The 24,139-nt window shown below is 41.2% G+C and overlaps 2 protein-coding genes across 2 annotated transcripts in view; both read left to right on the forward strand.

The window, feature by feature from the left end:
* The first annotated feature begins 3,658 nt into the window (after positions 1–3,658).
* Positions 3,659–4,650, forward strand: LOC117573493 (mediator of RNA polymerase II transcription subunit 15). The gene is made up of 2 exons (XM_034256721.2): positions 3,659–3,823; positions 3,893–4,650. The coding sequence occupies exons 1-2, from the start codon at positions 3,806–3,808 to the stop codon at positions 4,589–4,591; spliced, it is 717 nt and encodes a 238-aa protein (XP_034112612.2). The 5' UTR covers positions 3,659–3,805; the 3' UTR covers positions 4,592–4,650.
* A 13,116-nt stretch (positions 4,651–17,766) lies between these two features.
* The window catches only part of LOC117574934 (uncharacterized), a 44,072-nt gene continuing 37,699 nt past the window's right edge, over positions 17,767–24,139 (forward strand). Inside the window, 1 exon segment of the mRNA XM_034258984.2 lies at positions 17,767–18,634. Within this exon segment, the coding sequence (XP_034114875.2) occupies positions 18,577–18,634 (58 nt within the window). The 5' untranslated portion in view covers positions 17,767–18,576.

A 24,139-nucleotide genomic window follows, 5' to 3' on the forward strand; every position in this document is an offset into this window, starting at 1 on the left:
TCTGTCAATGAAGCCTGAGGCTGGCATAATTTTAGGCTCATGCTTTAAAATGCCAATGAATAGTAAAATGGAAAACAAAACGATTTTGCCACTCATTTACTTGGCCTGTCAATTTTGCATATCATTTCGGGTTTAGCCCATTAAATGGCAATTTCAGCTTTACTAAGTATACTTAAGTGGATGGTTTCGTAAACCAACATTTTCTGGGCCCGGTTGCAATACGTAATTGGCGTATGTAACTGCTTCATCAATCATATTTAGGTGAGAAGAAGAAGCTCGTCCACTGGCCATCACACACTGCGTATGCGCAATTAAACTGATGGATAAACTTTAATAGCAAAGATTATTACTTATAACAAGTTGGTAGTGGTTTGAACATAACAATATGTGTGTGTGTGTGTGTATTGTCGTTGTCGTTGGCGTTGTCGCTGTCGTCGCAGACATGCAAATAAGTTGGCAACAAGTAACAAGTTTTTGATTTATGACACGTTAATAATGACAGCTAACTTGGCCCGGGTCAGTTTGGGGCGTTCAGCAGCAGTTTCCAGTCGGCAGTTGGCAGTCGACAGTTGGCAGTCGTCAGCAGCAACAGCAGCAGCAGCAGCAACAGGCAACAGGTTTGTTGCCATATTTCTTATCCGCTGCTGTTCGTTATTTGCTGCTTGCTTTTTAACAACTTTTTCTCTGTCCAAACGCGGGGTTATCGGGGCTCGTCTTCGGACATGACATCTTCGGCGAGCCAAAGTATTTGACACTTTAATGAACTGCCCGGGGTCGCGTGTGTCGCAGTCGCAGTCAGAGTCAGAGTCACAGTCACAGACAAAGTCTCATTCGCAGTCGTCGTTGTCGTCGATGTTGATGTCACAGTAACGACGACGCGAACTCTTCATTAAAATTAATGCGTATTTTTGGTCAGTTTTTGCCAATGCTAAAATTGGGCTAACGCACTTTGACCTGCGCCAGACACAAATGTCAATTGCTGGTCATTTGGTAATTTGTTGATAATTGCGTTTTAATTGAGCCGCGATAAGTGGCCAAGAGAGCAGCCACATCTCTAAACAATTTGTGGCCAACTATTCAACTACAATTGTTTTAGGCCACTTGCCAGCCAAACTGATAATGCATGACAGTGTTTGCATATGAATGTTTGTGTGAGTGGATGGGAGTGTGCGAGCGTGCGAGTGTTTGAGTGTGTGTGTTTGTAATTATGGTGGCAATGTTAACCTTTGGTCGTAAAGCATACGTTTAATACCGATAATGGTTTATGTGCTTAGTCGCTGTAATTGCCATGATTAGCTAGTATATACTACACATGTATCTATGGTTGTTCTCTATCGCCTGCTCTCTCTCTCTCTCCACCCTCCTCTCTCTCTCTTTGTCTGTTGCTGTTGATGTCATGATTTATAGGGCAGTCGAACAACGCTGAACGCGTGGCTTCGAAAATTTTAATTAACACCGCACACGCTGCTATCAATTACCCAGTCCACTCCAGATTTGGAATTCGTATCGATAGACACTGAATTTCCACAGCCCAATATGCGTAGCCTAAAGAAAATCTTATAATTTACTTTAACGCTCTCGTCTATTTCGTGGCAACTTTTGACTCTCTGACACATTTCTGTGTGCCAAGGTATATCACTTTCATCAGCACATTGGTAACATCGAGAAATATGCCTGGCAAACAAATTCAAATACTTTTCATTGGCAAGGGTATTGATGCTTCGACATCTTGGCAGATAACTGGCTTTTTTGTTGCTATTTGTTATTGTTTTAGCTTAGTTTTGTTTGCGTTTGCGTTTGGCCAAAAAGATAAACAAGCAACTGGAATGAGAAAAGACAGACAGAGAGAAGAGAGAAAAACAAGCGCACCTGGCAACGTGACCCTAGGCCATGTTATTTAACTTTGGACACGCAGCTTTTGGCGGGTGTCCATATCCAATGGCATGACAGGTGCCTCAGCAACAGTCCCCAAAAAACTTTCTGGGTCTATTAGACAGCCATCTCTCTCACAGCTTTGTTGTGTCTCTTTCTCTTTGTATTTGGCGATTTGCTATTTGCTGCCTCCCCTCGAAACAAAAGTGATTAAATTAAGCGATGTTGCGCCTCGAGGCTGTGACAAAATTTTCTTATATTGTATTTTAACAAATTGTAAGTATTTATAAATGGAAATGCTGCCCTCCAGTGGCCAGTGGCGATGGCTAATGGCTGCCGTGTACACACAATGCCCTACAAAACGAACACACTCCGTCGCATAGTGGTGCACAGAAAAAGGTCAAAGTTGACGGCTGTCGAAACTAAATGTATTCCAAATATATGATTAATATTTAATAATTATAAATAATAGTTTAAAATATATATTTAAATAGTAATTAAATGAAATATTAATTGTTTATAATTGTATCACAAATTGAGCCTATTCGTACCACTGTGCTTGGTTGGCTGCTGTGTCTATGCTGATGCATGGCATCTCATTATGTGCATAAATAGGCATTGTGAGTGGACCTGGTTTAGCCTGTTGCTGGTCGCTGTTGTTTGCCCAGGACAATGATAGAATTGTTTGCTTAGTTGCGTCTATAAATCTGAGCAGGCAACATTCTGGAATCTGGGTCTTCTGCCTCGGCTTGTTTATGATGAATTTGAATTGACAGCTAAGTAGCAATTTGGCTGTGGACTGCCTGAATCATTATCAATTAGAGCGCATCGTCTATGCCACTATAACATAAACATACTTACACACGCACACACAGAAGTGCTCACATACTCACATGTAGACGTAATCAGATTTATGTGCGGCAATCAAGACAATTACCTAGCAAAAGCCTGGAAACAATATTAGGCATCAGGCAGAGAGCGGAGAGCGGAGAGCAGAGAACAGAGAACAAAGAGCGTGCTCATTCGTATTTGCTGTTAAATATTATTTATGCAGCAGTAGTGTTTATGTAGTGCATGTCTCCAAGGAGCCATTTATGCCTAATTTAAGCGCATTTGTTGCCAAGACAATGTGCCAATTTGTTGCTCTTAGCCAGTTGTGCTTGTTGTCTTGACCAGCCAGCGAGCAGCGTATCTAGTTGGTTTGTTTATGTTGGCACTTTGCCTTAAATACTTAAATAGTTACAAGTGTTTGCCGTACGAAATGCCAAATTCAAAATCAAAATAACAAACAACAAAGAAATGCAATATCAAAATCATTTTGCCGACTTGTTGGCTGGCTGGTTCGTTGGCTGCCTGTTGACTAATTAATTAATTATGCATATTTCCGCATAGTTTTGGTGGCACACAGTCGCTTTGTAGTTTAACCGCCGAAACACGAGTAGTTTTTTGGCCGAGTTGGAGTTTATGTAACAGCGCAGCAACCAACGCCCCACTGGGGCAGCCTCGAGGCGCAGTGTTAACGCTTAAATGCTCATTTATCTTTGATTAACTGCGGCTTGTTGTATAGTGTTTGTTGTCTTCTCTCCTAACATGTGTTGTGTTTTGCTGTCTTGTGTTGTGTTGTGTTGTGTTCGACATCTTCGTTGTTTTGATTGCAACAGTCTGAAATCGAGCATGAAATCAAAATGGGAACTGAAATTGAAACCAAAACAGAAACTCAAACCGAAACCGAAACCGAAACCGAATCTTCAGCTAAGCGTTCGCATCATTTATCATAGTTACAATTTACGAATTTTCACTATTTCGCTATTTTTTTGGTCCAGCGAAATTAAATGAGCGTATAAAAATCAGCAAACCCTCAACACTGCACGCCAGTTTGCAACTTCGAGTAGCACGCAACAGATCCACACTGCAACAAAACTAATTTAAGCTCATGATGCGTGGATTTCTGGTAAGTCCCAAATCCCCAAATATCACCGTGGATACAACTAACTATTTTTTTTTGTTCTCTCTTTCGCAGTTACTTTTGTTGGTGGCTGCTGCAAGCGCAGCAAAGTTGGGTTATAATTATCAGACGGCTGGCGTCGACCGTCGTTTTGCTGGACTAATTGATAATGAGGCAACGGGATTCAGCAGAGAGGGACATCAACAGAAGCAACTGCAGCAGCAGCAACAACAGCAGCAACAACAGCAACAGCAGCAGCAACAGCTGATTGGCGATGAGTTCAACAAAGAATTCTTTACGTATAGCGCACCCGAAGAGGAGTTCGCCGATCGCGAGGCCACTCAGAACATTGCCCAGATGCTGAAGCGTAATCTTCGCGTGCTCTTCATCAAGTCACCCGAACAACAAGGTCTCACAAATGCCGCACTCCAGCTGGCCAAGCAGTCGAGTGAGCAACGCACCGCCATCTATGTGCTCACCAAGCAGGCGGATGTCGGTGAGCTGGCTCAGAGGCTGCAGACCGAGAACCAGAGTAACACACACAAGCCCGAGGTGCACTTTGTCAAGTACCGCACTCCCGAGGATGCTGTGCGTGCCCAGCAGCTTATCCAGAAGCAGTTCGATGCTCTGGGCGGCAGTTCACGCAGTTCGGACGAGGGCGTGGCACCAGTGCTGGACTTTAGCTCAGCGCCAGTCGCAGCAGAGGTGGGCCAAGCCCAGTCTCAGACTCCATCTAAGGTTCTCTCTGGTCCCAAATACTTGCCTGCAGCGTAGGCACATTTACTCTAATTGTAGAGAACATAGCATAAAAAGATAGCCTCATAGTTCGTATTCTGTGCAACTCGTATTAATAAAATAAGATTCATGTTACGCAATGCCTTTTAACACTTCTGCGAACGAGCTAGGCTTTCAATTTCCTTTCCTTTGAAGCTGAAGTGGAGCCACGACCACTAAGCGTATACTTAATATTGAGTGTTGCTTGATCTAGATTACACTTCGTAGAAGCAGGCGAAGTTCATGGCAAATAAAGAGCAAATGAACACCAGTTTCTAGTTGTTAATTAAATTGCGTAAATTTAATCAATTGCAGCAAATAATATATTGGTTTGTATACCCTGTAAAATAGTCAACTGGATATATGTTTGGCATGCATTCAAATTCTTAAATTCCAATAAGCAAATGGAAGCCATCCGCCGCTGTAACAAGTTTATGTAATTGGCAACTTCTAGTTGAGTTCACTTGCGATTTATTTGTGTTGCAAGTTCGCACGAAGTAAAAAGTATTAGACGCTTAAGATTTCCAGGAAAAGTAGCTACGTGAATTGCCCCCCAGGACAAGCGCGCACAAGAAGCACTGTCACTGCCATAGACTTGAGTTATACTATGCTGGATTCTTCTATTCACGGTCGGCGAAAGCGGAAACTTCAAACTTGATTAGCTTCGGGCTGTGCGTGTTTTTCCTTTGAACGTTCACTCGTTCATTTCCGTAGCATTAGATTGTTTATTTAATACCAAGAACTACTTATTCGCTGCGTATTTCGTACTTTATTATCTTATCAATGTGCTTGCAAATGTCAAGTATCCAATGGAGTGTATTTTATTTTATGGAACTGTTGCGCAAGTGGAAAAATGATATATAATCGAGGGAAGGATTGAGTGTGGCCAATGATAATCTTCAGTGAGTTTGTCATTATTCATATTTAATGGGCTTTCGTTGATCGCCATTGGCAACAGATATAACCAAAACAGGATTTCTGAGTAATTAAATATTCGAGTTGAACGAGTGTTGTAATTATTTTGAGTTTTGTACTGAAATAATAATCGAATCGAGTGGCCATGACGTTGATTTCAATTAATGGACGTAGATTTCTAAGTGGATATCATGAAAACTCGACACGTTTCCAGGTGTGAATATGGGAGAGCTTAGATAGCATATATCCTTGGCTGTAACAAGGACACATCACATAGCTGCCAGCTGGAAGCGGATTCAATTTCAATTGCCGCGTGGCGATGCGTGGTAATAGCCGACAGTGGGCGTTGGGGGCGTTGTGTTGTGGGCGTGACAGTGCAATTATGTTGCCACAAGCGAGGGAGGCAACACGTATGCGGTGTCGTAATTTAAAAGAGAAGCGAAATAATAGTAAATAATGAAAATAAAACGCAGACGAAAGACGCGCAAAGCAAATAAAAATAAAATGCTTCGGATATAAAACGAAGTGCCACTTGGGTCTCTATTTATGCTCGAGTCGAAGGTACATAGAAGGCAGTAAGTAGACCAGCATAATATTGGATTGCAGTACAATTCTTATTCAATTAATACAAATGAGTGGCAAGTATTGTGCGGGTGGTTTGCTGTCTCGGGCTCATGATTTCCACCATAACTTTGGTCATTTGGCTGAGAGAGAGAGAAAAAGAAACAAAAACGAGAAAGTAAAATGTTTTTTTTTTTTTTTGCCACTGCTCGCCTCTTGCAATTTAATTAAACAAACAGTTTGCGCTGCGGTTTCAAGCAACAGCAATGGCAAACAACTGACAGCAACAGCAATGGGCCAATGGGATTTGTAATTTGCAGCAGCAGCAGTAGCAGCAGCAACAAAAATGTTGGCCAAGTGTCGACGTGTTTGCCAACAGCTCTAATCCGTTGTGAATAATTGTTATTGTTTTGGGCACTCGGATAGGGGACTTTTTGGACTTAATTTTCTAAATTTAATTGTCCAACATTCCGGCCAAGCATATCGATTATTTTTAATTGTTATTTAATATTCATTTAGCCACAGACACATTCTTGCAGATATATCTACCACATTTAAGTGCATGACAGCAAGTATGAGACGATACATTGAATGGGGAATAGATTAAGCCCCGGGCCAGAGCCAAAGCTAAAGTAACGTGCGAAAGGCTCGTCGAGTGTTCTTGCGTGTCCCGTATCCTGTGTGTCCTGCGTTCTGACTTCTCCAACTGTCACTGCTTATGTCGTTAATGTGACAAAAGCTTTCACGGCAGCAAAACAAAAGTGCGAAGTGGAGTAAGGGCAACAAAGAAATCAGAATTAGACGAAACTTTCGGCCTCTGACCCAACACTGACATCATTCACTGTAAATAGTAATGGGAATTGTTTCAGGAAATTCAATTCAATTTGGTAGCATTAAAGCTACAAGTTTTGAAACCGAACTTAAAAGTAAGTATTAAGTTGAATCCCAAAATCTTTTACTTAAAATTCTGATATAAAGTATATATGGTATATTGATATATGCTATATTGAAAAACAAATAAATATCATATTTTCAAACCATTTAATGACGTACAAGATTTTCATATAACATCATTGTAAGTTGTAAGTAAGTTGTATAATTCCAACAACACTAAAAAACAAACAAAAGAATGTATTCAATAACTAAATACTCAGATATAAATGCAATATATATTTATACTGTAAAATAAATAAATTATATATATTTTAAACAGTTTAGTGACTTCAGAAACATTACCATAATATCTCTTAACACTTTTGGGAAATTCCAATTCCACTGCGAATGATTTGTTAAACGAGTTCGCTTGGACTCTAGCTAAGGTGTGTCTTTTGTCACACATGATAGTGTGCGTGTGGCAGAGTGTGTGTGCGTGTGTTTGCGGTGCTTTTGTCATCTCACAGCCAATTAAGCCACCTGAAATGAAAGAAAGACCGAACGGCCGTAAGACTACCAAAAAGACAAACCAAAAAGCATTGAAAGCGCTGCTCAGAATCGAATGTCTGCTTGGGACGTGTGCACAACACAGTTTTACGTGTGTGTGTGCAAATGTGTATCTTAAATGTGTCTGCATGCAAGTGTGTGTGTGTGTGTGTTTTGTAATGGCCCTGGTTGGGTTTTGTAAAGCCTCGATTCTGTGTATCATTATCCCTTTTGTTTGGAGAGCGCAAATTGATTTTGAAAGGTGATTTTGTTCTCAGCTGTCAAGCTAATTGTGGTCTGCCTTGAGAACTTTGTCTAGCCAAGGCGCATAACTGTGTATAACTGTGTTACCTAACCGTATATACATATATATCTGAGTGCTTTGATTGACTGATTACATGCCTCGTCTTTGCCGGCAATTATATTATATTTCATGTAGATTGTTTCAATTGGAAAATGCCGCACGTGGCTTTTACCGCCCGACAGGCTTATCAAAAATGAATGTAGCTTAGGAGTGTACGAAGTGTGTGTTGGGTGGTGTTGATTATCTGTTGCTGTTGTCGAACATACACACACACACACAACCAGCGAGCAAGCGACCGCGAGCAGCGACAGCAACAGCGACAGCGACATAATCATTATCGCATTTGCATTGTGGCAAACGAATAACCGAATATCCAACAATCGATGCAAATCGATTCTGTTTGTCCGGCCAGCCAATCGTCGTCAATCGCAGGCAGTTATTTACTCAGTGTGTTTATGTGGCAGAGAGAGAGAGAGAGAGAGAGAGAGAGCAAAGGAATGGGAATGGTAGCCATATTATTATGTTGGCCTAATTTGCTTGGCAACCTCTTGAATGCCGACAATTGTAGGTTGATCGGCCCTATGGCCATGGCCCAAACATTTATGGCAGCAATTTAACCGCAATTTCCATACCGCGACCAGCTACATACAACATACGCTTGTACAAGCTAATAGACTGTACCAAAACTTAAAGCCACAAAGCGAATGCCGTTGCCAAACAGAGACTTAAAGGGCTGAGTGGGGGAGAGAGAGAGAGAGCGAAGGGATGCATGTGTGTGTGTGTGTGTTAGGTGTGGTGAATGGTTCGGAAAAGTTAGGTCGGCATAGACAGCGCTTGAACGAAAGCCAAACACAAAACGGAAATGAAACTTATTAAAAGATTTGAATCTAATCGATTTTCGTCCTTTACGCCAAAATGAACTTTACCAGTTGCCAGTTACCAGTTACGAGTAACCAGTCGCCAGTTGCCAGTTGCCATTCGCCAGTCGTCAGTTTTGTGCGGCATTAAAGTGGAGCGGTGAGGCGTTCATGGCTTTTGCTAGCCATAAATTTAATTGAAAACCCAAATGGTATTCTCTGTCTGTGACAGTAACTGGGTGAGGCGACCGACCCCAAAAGGCGAAGCGAATGGGGGGCAAATCGAATGTATGAACATGTGTGCGAGTGTACTCGTAACATGGCTTTTATTAAATTTACTTAAGCGTCGAATAACTCATCCAAATCATTGGCTTTAAGTGCAGAATGTGGACGTGCTGGCTTCACCTGCACGCGCAGACAAATGCGATTTCAAGTTATTTGAATATCCAATTGAATGTGTGCACTCACATACACAACACTCACATACATTGAAAGCATAAGCATTGAATGCCTTATCGAGAGACAGAGAGAGAGAGAGAGAGAGAGAGGTCGAAAGGTGGACAAGTGGAGAGTCACGTTTGCCAACTGGCAGCATTTAACATGAATGCTAACCCATGCACGGCATCAATTGTCTATCTGACCGTTGCCATAGCCAGCTTCAGCTTCAGCAGCAGCTTCAACAGCAGCAGCATCAAATCGTTGGCGCATTGAAAGTCCATCTAGACAGTTTCCCTTTTATTTTCTTCGCCCACATTTTGCTCGCAACCTGTTCAGAAAGTTGCGCTGCTGCATTATTGAAATCCGTCGAAGCAGCAAAAGTGTTTGAGTGCATTCAAGCATTCACACAGTTGCACTCGAACTCAAACTCAAACTCACATTCACACCCGCTTTTGCACTCGCACTTCCATTTGCATTTCGATTTCGATTTGCGCATTGGCAACTGCAAATTATGGCAACAACTCTGTGAAATGCACAAATTATAATATACTTTTGAGGTTCACAGAAAAAAACATGTTTATGCATATTTTCGTGTTATTTTCTTCTTATTCGCATTTTACCATTAAAAAGTCACGATTCATTTAAGCTTCAAGCAATTTGCAGGCGACAAATTAAGTGGCAATCAGACTGAGACGTTAACAGAAATGTCTTCTTTTGAGCGTATAAATAATAAATACAATTTATTCTCAGCAGACTACAACTCTTCATCACTTGGAACACATTTATTTAATAATTCAAATATATGGATCTTTCAATAATTGCTATGTTTGTTTGAATTTTAATATTTAAACCGTAATGATGGCTAATAAATGTAGAGCATCAGCTTTCACTTAACATTATAAAAGTGTATAATGCGGAATAGCATGAAATGTAGTTTTATTTATTTATATGCGTCGTACTTATTTTATGTACATTTTTGAGTTGAACGAGCGTGTTTGATTTGGTTTGAATTCAATTTCGCTTATTTAATTAACGTAAAATAATGGCGACACGCGACAGCTGTGCCAGCTAGTCACGCACACAAAGAGAGACGCTGCTGTTAAAACACACATGTGTACATACGGTCTGGTTCAATTCACACACACACACTCACACCAAGTGAATAAAAGAAGGAGACGGGACAAATAAAATCGAAACGAAGCAAAACGAAACGAAACGAAATGCAGCATTGAAACCAAAGCCATTGCCAAAGGGACATGCTGGTCAATGTTGCAAAGTGTTTGGGTAGGTGCAACTTTTTGTTAAAGCGCGCACCATGGCAAGTGTTAGAGCAGGCAACTGCAACTCGAGTGCAGCTAATGGACTATGGGTTAAATGCCCTCTTAAAGGTAATGAATTAAAAAGCTTATCTTTTTGATGGGCTTCATTTTCATATTGCCACGCTCAATAAATAATGCAGAACATGTTTTTTTTTTGTGTTAATAATAAATATTTAACAACTTTTATATCGATCTGATTTCTTGTAGCGACATTTTCAAGTTTGCTTGGACTTAAATTATGTATGATTTGCGTGAGTCGCATATTTTATTAAATATTGTTTCCTTTATTAATTTTAAAATATTTGGTAAAATAAAAAAATATATAGTTTCATTGCAAAATTTATATAATTTAAAAGAATACTTAAATGTGCGTAAATTATTGAATTTTTCCACAGCTTACCAAAGCTTCAACTGGAATTTGAGCATTGTATTTGCAATAGTTCAAATACTTTATGTAAATAGGTACATCGAATGTTTATAAAATCATAAAGAATGTTTACAAAAATTAATTAAAGTAAATTATAAGCGTAGTCGTAATGAATTATCACGAAACAAGCATTCGATTTTGTAGATAAATAATCTTATTAGCAGTCGTCTGCACATTTATCTTTTTGACTCTTCACTTGATCTCATGGCCTTAATCAGTGCATTTATCCATTTAATCGCCCGCAGCAGTCATAAACGCTGGCACACATGCAACAGCAATCACATAAATACAGCAATTAGCCAAAGTTGCGTATACGAGGTGTTGCCGCGCCTGACTGACGCTGACGCCAACGTCGCCGTCGCCATCGCCATCGCCGCCACACGATTGCGTGCGTACTTTATAGCCTGTGGCTTTAAAGTCTTTTATGTGAGCAGCTGGCACACACGCATACATATTTCACTTATACTATGTGCACATACATCGCACATTCGAATCTATACAAAATGCAATAAAAAATCTAGTTGTATGGCATGTTTTTGCCTGGGGTTGTCTATTTGCATGAATTGTGGCATGGGAGCAGGTGCTGTTGTGGGTATGAGAGTGTGTGATGTGTGCAGATTCCAGCTAAGCCGCATTAACGTCATTCAAAATTCACATTTAAGCCGCGGGGGCGTTTAATGCCCAAAGACGAGACGACGCAACCCCTTCAAATCATCGCCTCAGACTGCGCACGATTGCACACGCAGCTTACACTTGAACGCGGCGGCGACATAATCGTGGTGATGGTGGCAAGTTGCTGGTGATTTTGGCTGTTGCTGCTGTTGCTGCTGCTGCTGTTGTGGTGCACAAAATGGCATACAATACAATTACTACTTACATAGCAGAAGCACAAGTACAAGTACAAGTGATGGCGTCGACGCCGTTTGGCCGTGTTAAACACGTATTCAACACATGCTCGACATGTCGTCGTCTGAATGGAAGCTACATCTGTTGTGCATCCATTGTTGTAGTTGTTGCTTTCACCGTCGCTATTGCCATTGACTTTTCTGTTCGCCTGGCAGTCAGCAGCGGAAGTCAGTTTGTATAGCTAGAAATCATTGTGGCGCTACGAGACCGACATCGTCAGCCTAGACTCCAAAGTCTGTACCCCTTGGCATTTTCTATACTTACTCCACACACGAATCCACACACACACGCTCTCTCTTTCTCGCTCTGGCTTTCTGCGATTTTTGCTTTGTTCGACAGCATTTCAATTACTACAAATGACATTCGTGTGTGTATTTCCATGTGTGTGTACTTTTGCGCTCCTGCGGTGCGGTGCTCTGCGGCTCCCAGTCGTCATATATAGTTTGCTTTTGCTTTGGCTTTTCGGGCTCTCGAGCACTTGATTTTCATTGACTTTTCCACTCTTTTTATTACACATTTTATTTTTCACTTCTACTTTTTTGCTTTTTTCAATTGCTTTGCTCTAATGTGGCGTGTTCTTTCTTCGCCTTTTATGGGTGGCAGGCAGCGAGGTGGCAGTTGATTAATGAATTACCTGAATGCGACTTGTTTACTTTTATGTTGAGAATCGCAATCTTTTGTTCCTTCTGTTATTAAGTTAAATTGTGCGTGAGTGCCATCAAAAGTTTGCCTAGCCTTTGACGTTGCCTATCTTCTCAGTCCGCCCCTCACTTTTAATTATATATCATTCTCCATCTGCTCACACACATACATACGGACAACATACAGGACCCACACACACAGGCCCACATACAATGTCAAAGTGGCCTGTCAACAGCCGTTGACCAGTCGCCCGAACAATCGAGCGGTCATTGGACCAACTTTTGATGAGGGTTGTCATCGTCAGCGTCAAACAAATGAAAACATATGTAGCGGTAAAAGCAGCAGCAGAAGCGACAGCCAGAAACCACATCAGCTCCAACAACAACAACTACATCAGCTGGAATAGCTAGCTACAACAACAGCAGCCCCAAAACGAGTGTCCATATTAATATCAAATGAACTGTGAGCACAATCATGATGTGCTCGTGGTCCTGCGACAGGACAAAACTTTCTGCATGCTTCTATTCTTATGTGTAGCACAATTTTACATATAAATTTCGTTTATTCTGATTGCGTTATGAAATTCTATTAACTATCTAACTAACTAGCTCACAAAACAAAAGTTTTTAATGAGCGAAATAAGTCAGCAGTTGAGAGTTTTTATTTTATAATGATTTCATATTCCTCTAAAGTTTTGCTACAAAATTTGTTAAATAAAAGCGAGAGAGAGAATAGAATAATATATGAGAATCGATTCACGTGGAAGTGAGCAAACGAAATGATAAATATCAATGACATTAAAAGTGTTTCACTTTCATAATAATGAAAATACGCAATTATATGTTATTACAGGTAAATATCACTTTGCGTAATAATTTTGTACTTATCTGAATGTAAACGTAACTTAAACATCGGCTTGCCATTTAATTGAGTGTTTGCTAGCTCCCAGCAGTGAATTGAATTGAACGCATACTGAATGTGAGTGAATAGAAAATAGTACTCGAAAAGTGGTATGTTTGAACAACGCAACGCAACACAACACAACACAACTCTTTCTCATTCTCATTTTTGAGGGGGAGGGAAAATAATTGAGATTTGAAAATGGAGAATGGAAAATACCTGCTAGTGCAGTGTGTTTTGTTTTTCTCCTTCAGTCGAGTCGATTGCTGTGCGTGCCTGGTTGTTTGTTTAGTTCGCATAAATAAAACCAACACACACACACACACACAGACCGAGTGAACTAACAACACATCGGATGGTGTAGCGTAATCAAAGGCTATCGCATATCGTACTTGAACAATTTCGAATGCACAGGCCGTAGGCCATAGTCTGGACTGCAACTGCGGCTGAACGACTGAGCTCATTCAACTGGTGAGTGCAATTGTCGGTTATTGGCGCCCGAATGCACACCCGATGCCAAAGTAACTGAATGCCTGTCCGGCAAAGTGACACATTGCCAGACTGAGCGCGTTGAATGGTAAGCCAGGTAAGTTGTCGTCGTCGTCGTCGTTGTTCTTGTCGTCATAGTCAGAGCCAACACCTGCAGCACGTTGCTTCATTAGGCCGACGTGCATGCCTGAGAAATTGTCCAATGGCAATGGCTTCAATTGCTCATTGACTGCCGCCGCCTGCCACAGCAGGAGGTGGGAGACTGTGAGTAACAACAACACGTCAAGCCAACGACAGGCAGTGGGAGCTAAAAACTTTGACTCAATTAGCAACTGGGCAATCAGCGGAGTACGTGTGTGTGTGTGTGCGTGTGTGTGTGTCAGGTGCAGTTGACTGCTTTGACTGCAATGCCCTATAGTATAATCACTATAAACTGTGGCCATTTATGCATATGAATTTATTCAAATCACAACATGGACATGGGCCTGCAACATGAACATGGCTTGTGTGTGGCATATGGTTGGTTGGTTGGCTGGTTGGCCAACCGTCAGGCATTTTGTTGTGGCGCTGACGACGCTAAACTATTTTGCATTTAGAGCAGCCCCAGCTCCAGTTCCAGCTTTAGTTCGTAGTTTCAGTTTCATGCTAAGCGCAAAGTCAAAGCCAAAACCAAAGCCACAGACGCTGCCAAATGGCAAAAGCGATGCCAAAAAGCCGAGTCCTGCGCCCAAATACGTGGCAGCCGTGTGCATTCCCTGCATATGCTATGCCAGTGTGAGTGTGTGTGGGGGTGTCTTTGTGTGTGTGCGTGTGACGGCAGCTTTGTTCACATGTTTTCACTTGCTGCTTAATTTGCATTTAAATGGTTTTTGCACTTAGGCTATTTCCCGTGTAAATGAGCTTTGTTTGTTGTTGTTCTTGTTGTTGCTCTCGTGTTTCGTTTATTTTTCCATGGCTGTCGCTGTTGCTATTGTTGTTGTTGTTGCCTCGGTCGACTAAACAAGGCAACGCCAACGGCCGAGCTTTTGTTTTACATAGGCTTAACTTGCATTTCACCAAGGACATGCGCCCAAAAACCTCAAAACGCCCCCGCACCAAACGCCAAATGCCTGACGCCAACGCCAACGCCAACCACGCCCATCGAAGGCGCAAAAATTTGTAGCTGCACATTGGATATTTACCACAAGCTTGACATGCTGCGCGGTGCTGGAAGAAATTTTGACTTCCTGCAGTCAATGACCCGCAGTATTTCCAGTATTTTATATGGCTCAACGCTTGTTGTGTTTACCCAGACAGAAACAATGTTTAAAGCCTAAGTTCTTGCACTATTTATTCAAGTTGTTTAGCTAAGACTTAGTTGAATAAGTGAAAAGTTAATTAATCTGACAAAACTCAAAACTAATTGTTTGTCAACTCATTGACCAAAAAATATTCATTTCATCGTGTGCTGCATTCATGATTGACAGTTTTGATAAAAGGCTTTTGAAATGCATATGATTAATTCATATTTCCATTTGCACATTTTTGGATATTGTTATTTGAGAGAATTGCCGAAGCGATGCCGATGCGAAAATTGTGATGGCAGTTTGCCCAAAATTTAATTACAAAATGGCAAATATATAAAATGGCAGAGAATACAAAATTACACGCTTATCAAAAACAGTTTACATTTTGCATTTGCATAAACAAACATCAAAAAAAAAAATGAAAGCAGAGAACGAGAAATATAACAAATGTTTATCTATGGTTTGTTGGTATTCATATTTTTAGATGCTCGCCATACAAAATTTATGCATGGAAAATCAAGCCGGAAGAATAACAGGAACACGTTATTTGTTGAATGTGACATGGCCAAATGCTGAGTGTGCTTTTGCTCTTTGCTCGCTAGCTGCGATTTATGCGCCTGACATTTATCATACGCCACGTTGGCACACACCAGCTTATCGATTGTCGCTGCATGGAATGAACGAACGAACGATGAACGATGAAGAATGCAAGAAGTCAGAGGGGCACACTCAGCAAATTAACGCTTTTACCTCACAGCCACGCCTTTTATGACTTAATACCATATGCTGACTTACACACAAAAAATACAGAAATGTGTGTGTATGTATGTATGTCAGAGAAAGAAAGAGACAGCAAAGGAGCTGAGCTGGTCGACCATGTACCCATTTAGCACACTGTCAACTTTTGTTGTGGTCACTAATGATGACAGTCGGCCAGCCAAACACACATAAACACTCACACATTCACTCCGCCCTTTATGTGAGTGTGTGTGTGTGTGTGTGTGCTGTCGTTGTCTCTCGGCTGACTGCAAAATGCACAAACAGTCCTTGCTGCTTGTTTGCCACAATGGCCGGCACAGACACCGACCCCGACACAGAGCCGGACTACGGACTACAGACTACGGCGTGTATTGTGGACTGACATTTGCTGGCAATGCGCGACGTGGAACGTCTAAAACAAGCTGATTTGATTGTTTGTAATTAAAAGTGGACGCAACGAAAATTAAATGAGTATCTACAGGATGTACACAGGACTAGCTAGCTCTTGGTGGTTGTTCTTTTTTTTCGCTTCGTGTTGCGTATAAAACTTTATGGCCACGTGCCCGGTTCCTGTTCTTAATTTAAAAAGTACAAATCTAATAAAAATGAACGCGAAATGCAAGCAACAAGCAAGCAAGCCAGCAAGGACTTCAATACGTGCCAGGACCTTGTTGGAAATATATAAAGATTTGCGAGGCGTGTGACCAAAATTAAATCCCAAAAGCCTTGGAAAACTTTTTAGCAGGCGGTTTATTTGCGTTGCGTCTAATGACTAATTGATACGCTGTGTAGTGTCAAAAGCTTTCACCAAAGGGAATGACTTAAGGGACTTACGGATACTTAGACTCGACCCCAAAATTGTAGCCAAGAGATAGACACATGTCAACATGTGTATTAGCAGCTCCAACTAATTGACTATGACTGACTTTTGCCAGCAAAGGATACAAAGGGACAGTTAAGAGCTGAGCACTGGAGTTGTGTTTGATTTAGCTAATATTCGAAATGAATTACCACCAATAAAATGGATGTGTGTAATTCAAGTTGAGATTCTTTATGTAGTTATATGTGATTTATCACTGTAATAAACATAATGACAGCGAATAAATACAATAGTTGAGTCAACGACACTTGTCATTAATGCGTAATTGGATTTTAGATTGATGCATAAATCATATACTTTTATTTTACTACAATATTTAACTAATAAAATACTACTCAAATTTAAACAAGCGTTTGCAATTATTGTAATGAACAAAATCTTCAATTAAATTCCCATTTGTTTCTCCTTCCTCGACATTGTGTCACATTGCCTACTTGTTGGCAACCACAATTGAGGTAAGCCTTAACCACAATAATTAAATTAATATGTACTTCAATTGTAGACATATTATGCCGTATGGGAATAATTATGTTTGAGTTTTTGTTTTTGTTTGTTTTGTACAACAGCTTTGTTTATTCTTGTATCTGGTTTGATCGGAAAGTAAGTGCTATGCTTGCCAGAGAATTTGGGGTAAGCCAAATGGCAATCAAAACGATGTTTCTGTGCGGCACATTTAATGCATTTAAAGCGGCCACTTTGGTTGCACGATGGAAGGCCGTCGGTCTGTAGCCAGGCAAAAGGCCAATACAAATATCCATGAGGCAACCTGGCAGCCTGTTGCTTCAATTTCCATGTACGCCGGTTCCAGTTCAGGAGTAGGCCAAAGCCTGTTGCGGTAGCGCAACAAATTGCCGGATAAAAGAGCGCAAAAGCTTTGCCTGCTCGGGTATTCGGGTGTTGTCGGATCTGGAAAGCTTTCGCTCTCGTTATCAGCTTCGTGCTGTGCTGTGCTTCAGTGGAAATGTTACTCCCACAAGGCGGTCGTGCGTGGTGTAGGTGTATCCTGTCATCGTCAATATTCCAGCCTCGCGTTTTTTGACTCGGCTCCGTCAGTTCAGTCTAGGATAAACGCTTGCGAAGGGCACAACAAGTGCACGCGTGCGAACTGCCCAGGATTCGTTTAGAGATTTTTCAGTTTTGTAGAGCCAACCCAAGGGAGCCAGAACATCCGCACTGCAGGCGTGTAGTGTAGTGTAGAGTGAGTGCTGTGCTGTGCCGTGCTGTGCAGTGCTGTGAAAGCGAAAGTGCAAAGCAGGTGTGAGTGCCACCAAGCGCGTGTGTGTGTGTCTGTGTGTTTAAAGTTAGCAAGTGTTTACCCAAAGTTGACACAACAAAAAAAAAAGAAGAAATTTATTAAAGCACAGCAATAAACCGCTTTACACCTGCTCCACGTAGCTCCATTGGCTTTTGGCTTTGCGCGCGATTTTATTTAATCATTTTTAAAATATTCTTTATCGACGGGAAGCTGCGCGCGTCTCTCAGACAACTTGGCGAAAATGTAACTCCCTCATTAAGCGAATATTCAGTGTCGGCAAACAAATAAAGTTAATTTTGTGCACACGATTGAAAGCAATTGCCGTGTCAAATTGTGTGCAGTGCGATTAAAATGAGTTAAATTGGTGCCAAAGAGAAAATAGTGAAAATCATTTGTAAATGCAACGCCACCGATTTGGTCAATTTAATTAATTACCATTAATTGGCCCAACTTGAATTTTGTGAAGATAATCAAAACCCGAGAGAGAGAAAAAGTAACAGATCAGTTTTCGATCGCAATATTGTTTTGTCGAGTACAACTTGGTTTTGTGCATTTCGGAATTAAAAACCTTGAAACCTAAACCTAATTGGAGGACGAGAGAAAACCAGCAGCAAAACCAGCAGCAAATATGTATTACTTTTGGATAATTGTTTTATGTCTAGGATTACTAGGAATTAAGCCAACAAGTAAGTGAAATAAAGTTTAAAATTCGCATGTAAATTTATTGAATTTTGATAAAGATGAAAACCATTGCCAATATATAAAACAGCAGTAAAATTTGTTTACTTCAATAAAATGAAGTCTCATTTAGTCCTTAATGATGTCTTTATTCAAACTGGTTTGCAAAATATTGCCAGTATGCAATTCGATTTCACAAGCTTCTTAAGTTCTAAAACAAAGCAAAATACTTAGCAGGAAAGTGTATAATAAAGGGATTGTGGTCATGCGTCTATTGGCATGCCGGAATCTCATGAAATAGGATAGGGCGTACTTGCAAATTTATGCAATTGCTTAGAGCTTAAGTCGAGCCTAAGCTGCAACCAACAATATTTGAATATTAAATAGCTTGGCCATAGCTTAGGGTACATAGTTTTGGTTTTCAAGCAAAACCTCATCTTGGTCAACAATTTATTTATAAAATTTAGCATTTAAGCTAAAATATGCATATGCAAAAACAAGCCCAAGCTTCCTGGCTAATTGCAAATGGTGCGCAGGCATGTAAACTTCCCTGAACTCACGTTCCCCCAAAATGCCACGCCATTGCCAGACGTGTTGATTTTCTTCGAAAAAAGCAAACCGACCTTGGTCAATGGAATGTCACGCAGTTGGTCAGAAGTAGCCTCAATACCTCAATACCTCACACAAGCTGCTTCCTGTTAGGCTGCTCTACTCTGCCCTGCACCTTCTTCTACGTCCGCCTTCAGCTACAGCTGCTGCTGCTGCTGTGACTTTACTGTGTTTTTTCATAAGTCTCATGAATAATTCAGAGCGCACGCTTCGATTATTTACTTCATAAACATTCTGCTACGGTCATGCCATCGTCTGTACCTGTGTATGTGTTTCTGTGTTTGTGGCTGTGTGTGTGCATGGCATGCCCGAAAGAATGTTGTTATTTTATAGCTTGTACAAGATTTTAATTTTAATAAATGGTTGGCTTTGGCAAACAAACATTTTGCACTTGCCACTTGCCATTTGCCACATGCAATAAAGCAACAAAGCAACGCCACACTATACTAAGAGTGAGCTATTTTATTTGCGCTATTCATTAAAAGTGGTATGCGGTCTCTGTCTCTGTCTCTGACTCTGTCGCTGACTCTGATTGCATTGGCAATTCGCGTACCAAATTAATTGGAAATGCCATCGCCACAGATATGCACATTGGCAATTTATCAGTTTTAACAGCATAACGGCATATCAGATGCAAGTATGTGTGTATGTAGATATGGGCAATTTGATTTGATTACCGAACCAATAAGCGACTTGCCTGTGCACATTAATTACGATGCTGAAAAGTATGCCACAAAATTAAATTTAATTACAGCTTCATTTGGGGGGCGAAAGTTAATCAAAAACTCAATGAGCAGCTCGTAAAAGACAACAGCTTCTCCCATCTCGCACCTTACATCTCCTCGTATCTATTACACGTTGTCGGGGCAACGTAATCGCTGAAAAATTAATACGCCAAGGAGTCGCTGAGTCAGCAACACCGAAGAGGAGAGCGTAGCACAATCAAGCAGCATGAAGTGAAGCAACAAGGATCGGTGACTGTGTCGTAAAGCACGTTTGGGCAATATTACACCGCCAATGGCTGAGATACGAGGCAGCATCATATAAAATGTGCTGTTGCCACAGTAAAATCAATTTCAAGTCGTTAAACGAAATGAACCTTATAGAGAGCAGCTCTGCGTTTACCCAGGACTGATTTCTTCTTGCGGAAGTGAAAGTTTTCCACACACGCACACATACGCATACACACACAGACACAACACATTAACAGGTCTGATCGTTGGGTGGTTTTCAAAATTTAAAAGCGAGAAAATGTAAGTTAAGAAAATGTAGCGACGACGAGTCGACGAGAAACAGAAACTGATGCGATTATTATTGATTTTTTTTTCGTGAGTTGAAATTACTCGAATTGAATTATTCATGTGGGTGGTGGAAAGTGCTGTTGACGGCGTGGCATAGCTGCCAGCTGTTATGAGCCTAATTGTATTTAGCCATACTACACATTCAGCGATTCGCTGTTGTCGTCAACTACGTATTTATGTATTTGTTTTGTTTTGGCAAAGAAAAGGTTCGCACAGTCTAATCAATACTGCCTCCTCACTTATTTCTATTTGCATCGCTCTCAAATGTCAAATTCAATTTGGAAATTTAAACAAAACATAAATCAATTTGGCTGCATAAATATAGACAGACACACACACACAAACGAGGCAAAAGAATGAAGAACTATAACTGCATTCGTGAAATTTACATTTAAACAAATATTATGACAACCACGGGCAACAACACAGTGCTGTCAGCAGAGATGGCTGCGGGCAAGGGCTGGCCTTCGTTGCGTATGCTTAATGTGCGCACATGTCCATATAAATGTAATAGTTATAAGAGGCAGCGTGAACAACAACAGCAACAACAACAACGATAACAAGGCAAGTGTGTGCTCTCTGTGCAACCTCAATGGCAGGTCTCGCCAGCGGCAAACCCAAGTTGTGCACACACAGACGACAAACGACAGAAGACAGGCGGAGAGGACAGGCACAAAGACAGGCGGGTTGAAAGAGGATTTCGCCTGCAGCTGACTGACTCACTGACTGACTGACTGGCTGACTGGCTGACTAACTGCTTGGCAGACTGCGTGATGGCTGCTGTTGCTGCTTGGCCAGAGTTGCCTGAGTTCGCTTGATTGTCTAGCTGCTCGTCAGGCGACATGTGACGACTTTGACAATCCACAGACCGCCCGTCGCTCCACTGACGGCTCTTGCCGAGATTTTGACTCGAGCAAAGAGACGTTGCTGGCATATCTAATGAAACATTTTGGTCGAGCAGCAGCACGACCACAGGCAGCTGTCTTGGCGCCACACTTTAATGTACTCGAGTCTTTAAAACTTGACTCTGCCAATATGTATACTTTATATAAGCATTATGGAATGTCTATAAATTGTTGCCGAAATATGTGCGCCATGGGCAAAGTTTTGCCTGCCTTCCTATGTGTTGCCTGGCAAAGTGTCGCGACTGGCATCTTAGTGTCACAGTTAACTTGAGCGACTGAAATCAGATTAAAGTAAATATTACACATGGCAGCCAGGATCGGGTTTTTGTGTGTGTGCGGTAATGCGCAGCATACAATTTGCACGAGCCGCAGGTAGCAAGAGAAGCGCTTGGCACACGACTCGAACAATTTTGCACAAATTTGGCGCAAAGACAATCAAAAAGTTATAAAACAAGCTTCGGCAAAACGAAAACAATGGCAAGCGGCCGGAATTTCGGTAAAGCCCAGATGCCAAATCAGCAGCAAAACGGTAAGACGTAAATGATGCTGAGCTACGACTGCGACTTGGAGTGGGGACATGGAATGTTTCGGTAGGCCGAAAATACGGAATACCGGAATATAGAGGGAAGAGAGTGGGCAGATAGGAAGCGTGTGTGTATCGAGCTGTAAAAACTTTTGGGGCAACTTTTTTTTTTTCGTTGGTTTTGTTAAGTTGTTGTTGTTCTTGTTGGCATTTCGCTTGTTGTGCTCGTACCTGGTCTGGCATTGCGCATACGCCACGTGGTGTTATTATCAGCCGCATCAGCGACGCCGTAAAGTAAATGCAAAGTGTGCAAAGTCTATAAACGAGCGTCAAACTTAAAAGCCACCCTGGAGCACCTCGGCAAGGACATGCGGCGTTCCTTCTGACAAGCACATGTACAGTAGACAAAGAAGAAGAAGGCAAGAGGGAAAGCGAGCTAGACAGCATGTGAGATGAGAAGTTTATCGGCGAGCAAAGCGTAGCAACAACTGAGCCTATCAAAAAGTTGCTCATACGACAAATTGTCAGTGCATTGGCAGCGCCTGGAAACACGAAAAACGAATTTTATATTTCAACGTTTGCTATTATTTGTATTATTTATGATGTCCTGGGTAATGTCGTTAAACTGAGGCCATTAAAAATGCTAGCGTGTGCTGTGTGTGAGTGTGTAAGTGTTTCTGGGACAGACGTCAGCTGGCTGAAGGCGGTAAAAAAAGGAAAACTCCAACACAAAACAATTATGCCTAAGTGCGACATCTCAAATATTCATGAAGCTGACAAGAATGCGTAGCATAAGCATACAAAAGAAGCAAGAAACGAATTTGACCCATAGTTGTGTCAACTGAGTGAATAAAACTAATGGATATGGTTTATCTAGTATACGTTATTTGCATATTTATTGCTCGAACAGAAGGCCAACCCAATTTGTAGATTGTTGTGCTTATCAAAAGTAAAGCATTTTTACAAACTTACAAATATTTAAAAGAAAATATTTAATGTGCTAAAATTACGCACTTTATTTATTAATGCTTTTCATTATTTGTAAATTAGAAAATGATTTTTACAACTCTAACTTTTAGCTATTTATCGAGTCAAGTCAAAAGCAAACGTAAATTGAAAACTATTAAAATGTCAGCAAATAATTACGCTTGGCAGAAGCTGCATAAATCTGATGGGGTCTTATTGCCAAATCCGCCACTAAAACGAACTCAGCCAGAGAGAATAGTCAAAAACTGCGAAAGCCAACGAGGCGTTTGCAGTGCAAAATGGTCATAATGTGACACTTGAAGCAAAAGCGCGCGAAATTTGCCAGTTGCTCTGGCTTCTGCTTCTGCTGCTGCTGCTGCTGTGCTTTTTGCCTTTGCCTTGAACTGTCGCTGTGTGAGTGGCGAGAGAATGAAAGCACTTTATCAAAAAGGATTTACTTGGCATGGCCGAAGGAGATGCTTGCATTTGCCTTACGCTCGGTTTGCTTCAGTTCGACTCGATTTTTTTTGCTTTTTACATTTTTAAGTTGCTGCCATCGCTGTGACAGTTTTGTAATAACAATAAACGCAAGAAAAGAAATCGATTTACCATTTTTCACTAAATTTATGGGTTTATTAAGAGCCACACAGTTATTGTCCTTGCTGCCTTTTGTTGATAGGGAAACGCGCCCTTTTTTTTGCCGTTCATATTATAAAAAATACGAAGAATAAAGGAGAGAAAAAAAATTACGTCGTGAGATTTTTATTTGATTGCTGGTGCCGCAAGGAAGCGGCTTCATGAAAGTTAAATCAGCAGCGCTCGCTGCTTTGATGTTGCTCTTGTGGCTGTTTTAATGAGGCTTAATAAGCAAGCCCCGACATTAGCAGCAGAACAAGAACAACAACAACAATAACAACAAGAACAGGAGCAACAGCAGTTGCAGTATAAATCTTGGCTAATTCAACCCAAATCACAAAAACGCGTTGGCATCGCCGGCAGACATTTGTAACTGGCAGACCCGAAATAAATTTCAAAAAGCCATAAATTGGCAAATGGCACGCAATGGGTCAGCAAACGCTGACAAACACTCTCAGCAACAGCAACAACAATGCGCTCTACAAAAATCGAATTCTGCTGGCCAAATGTAAATTGACTCCCATGGCAAATGACAAACAGCAGTGGAATGTGCTCAAAGCTGGGACTCGAATG

Source organism: Drosophila albomicans, chromosome 2R, assembly GCF_009650485.2.
Source record: "Drosophila albomicans strain 15112-1751.03 chromosome 2R, ASM965048v2, whole genome shotgun sequence".
Taxonomy (NCBI): Eukaryota; Metazoa; Arthropoda; class Insecta; order Diptera; family Drosophilidae; genus Drosophila; species Drosophila albomicans.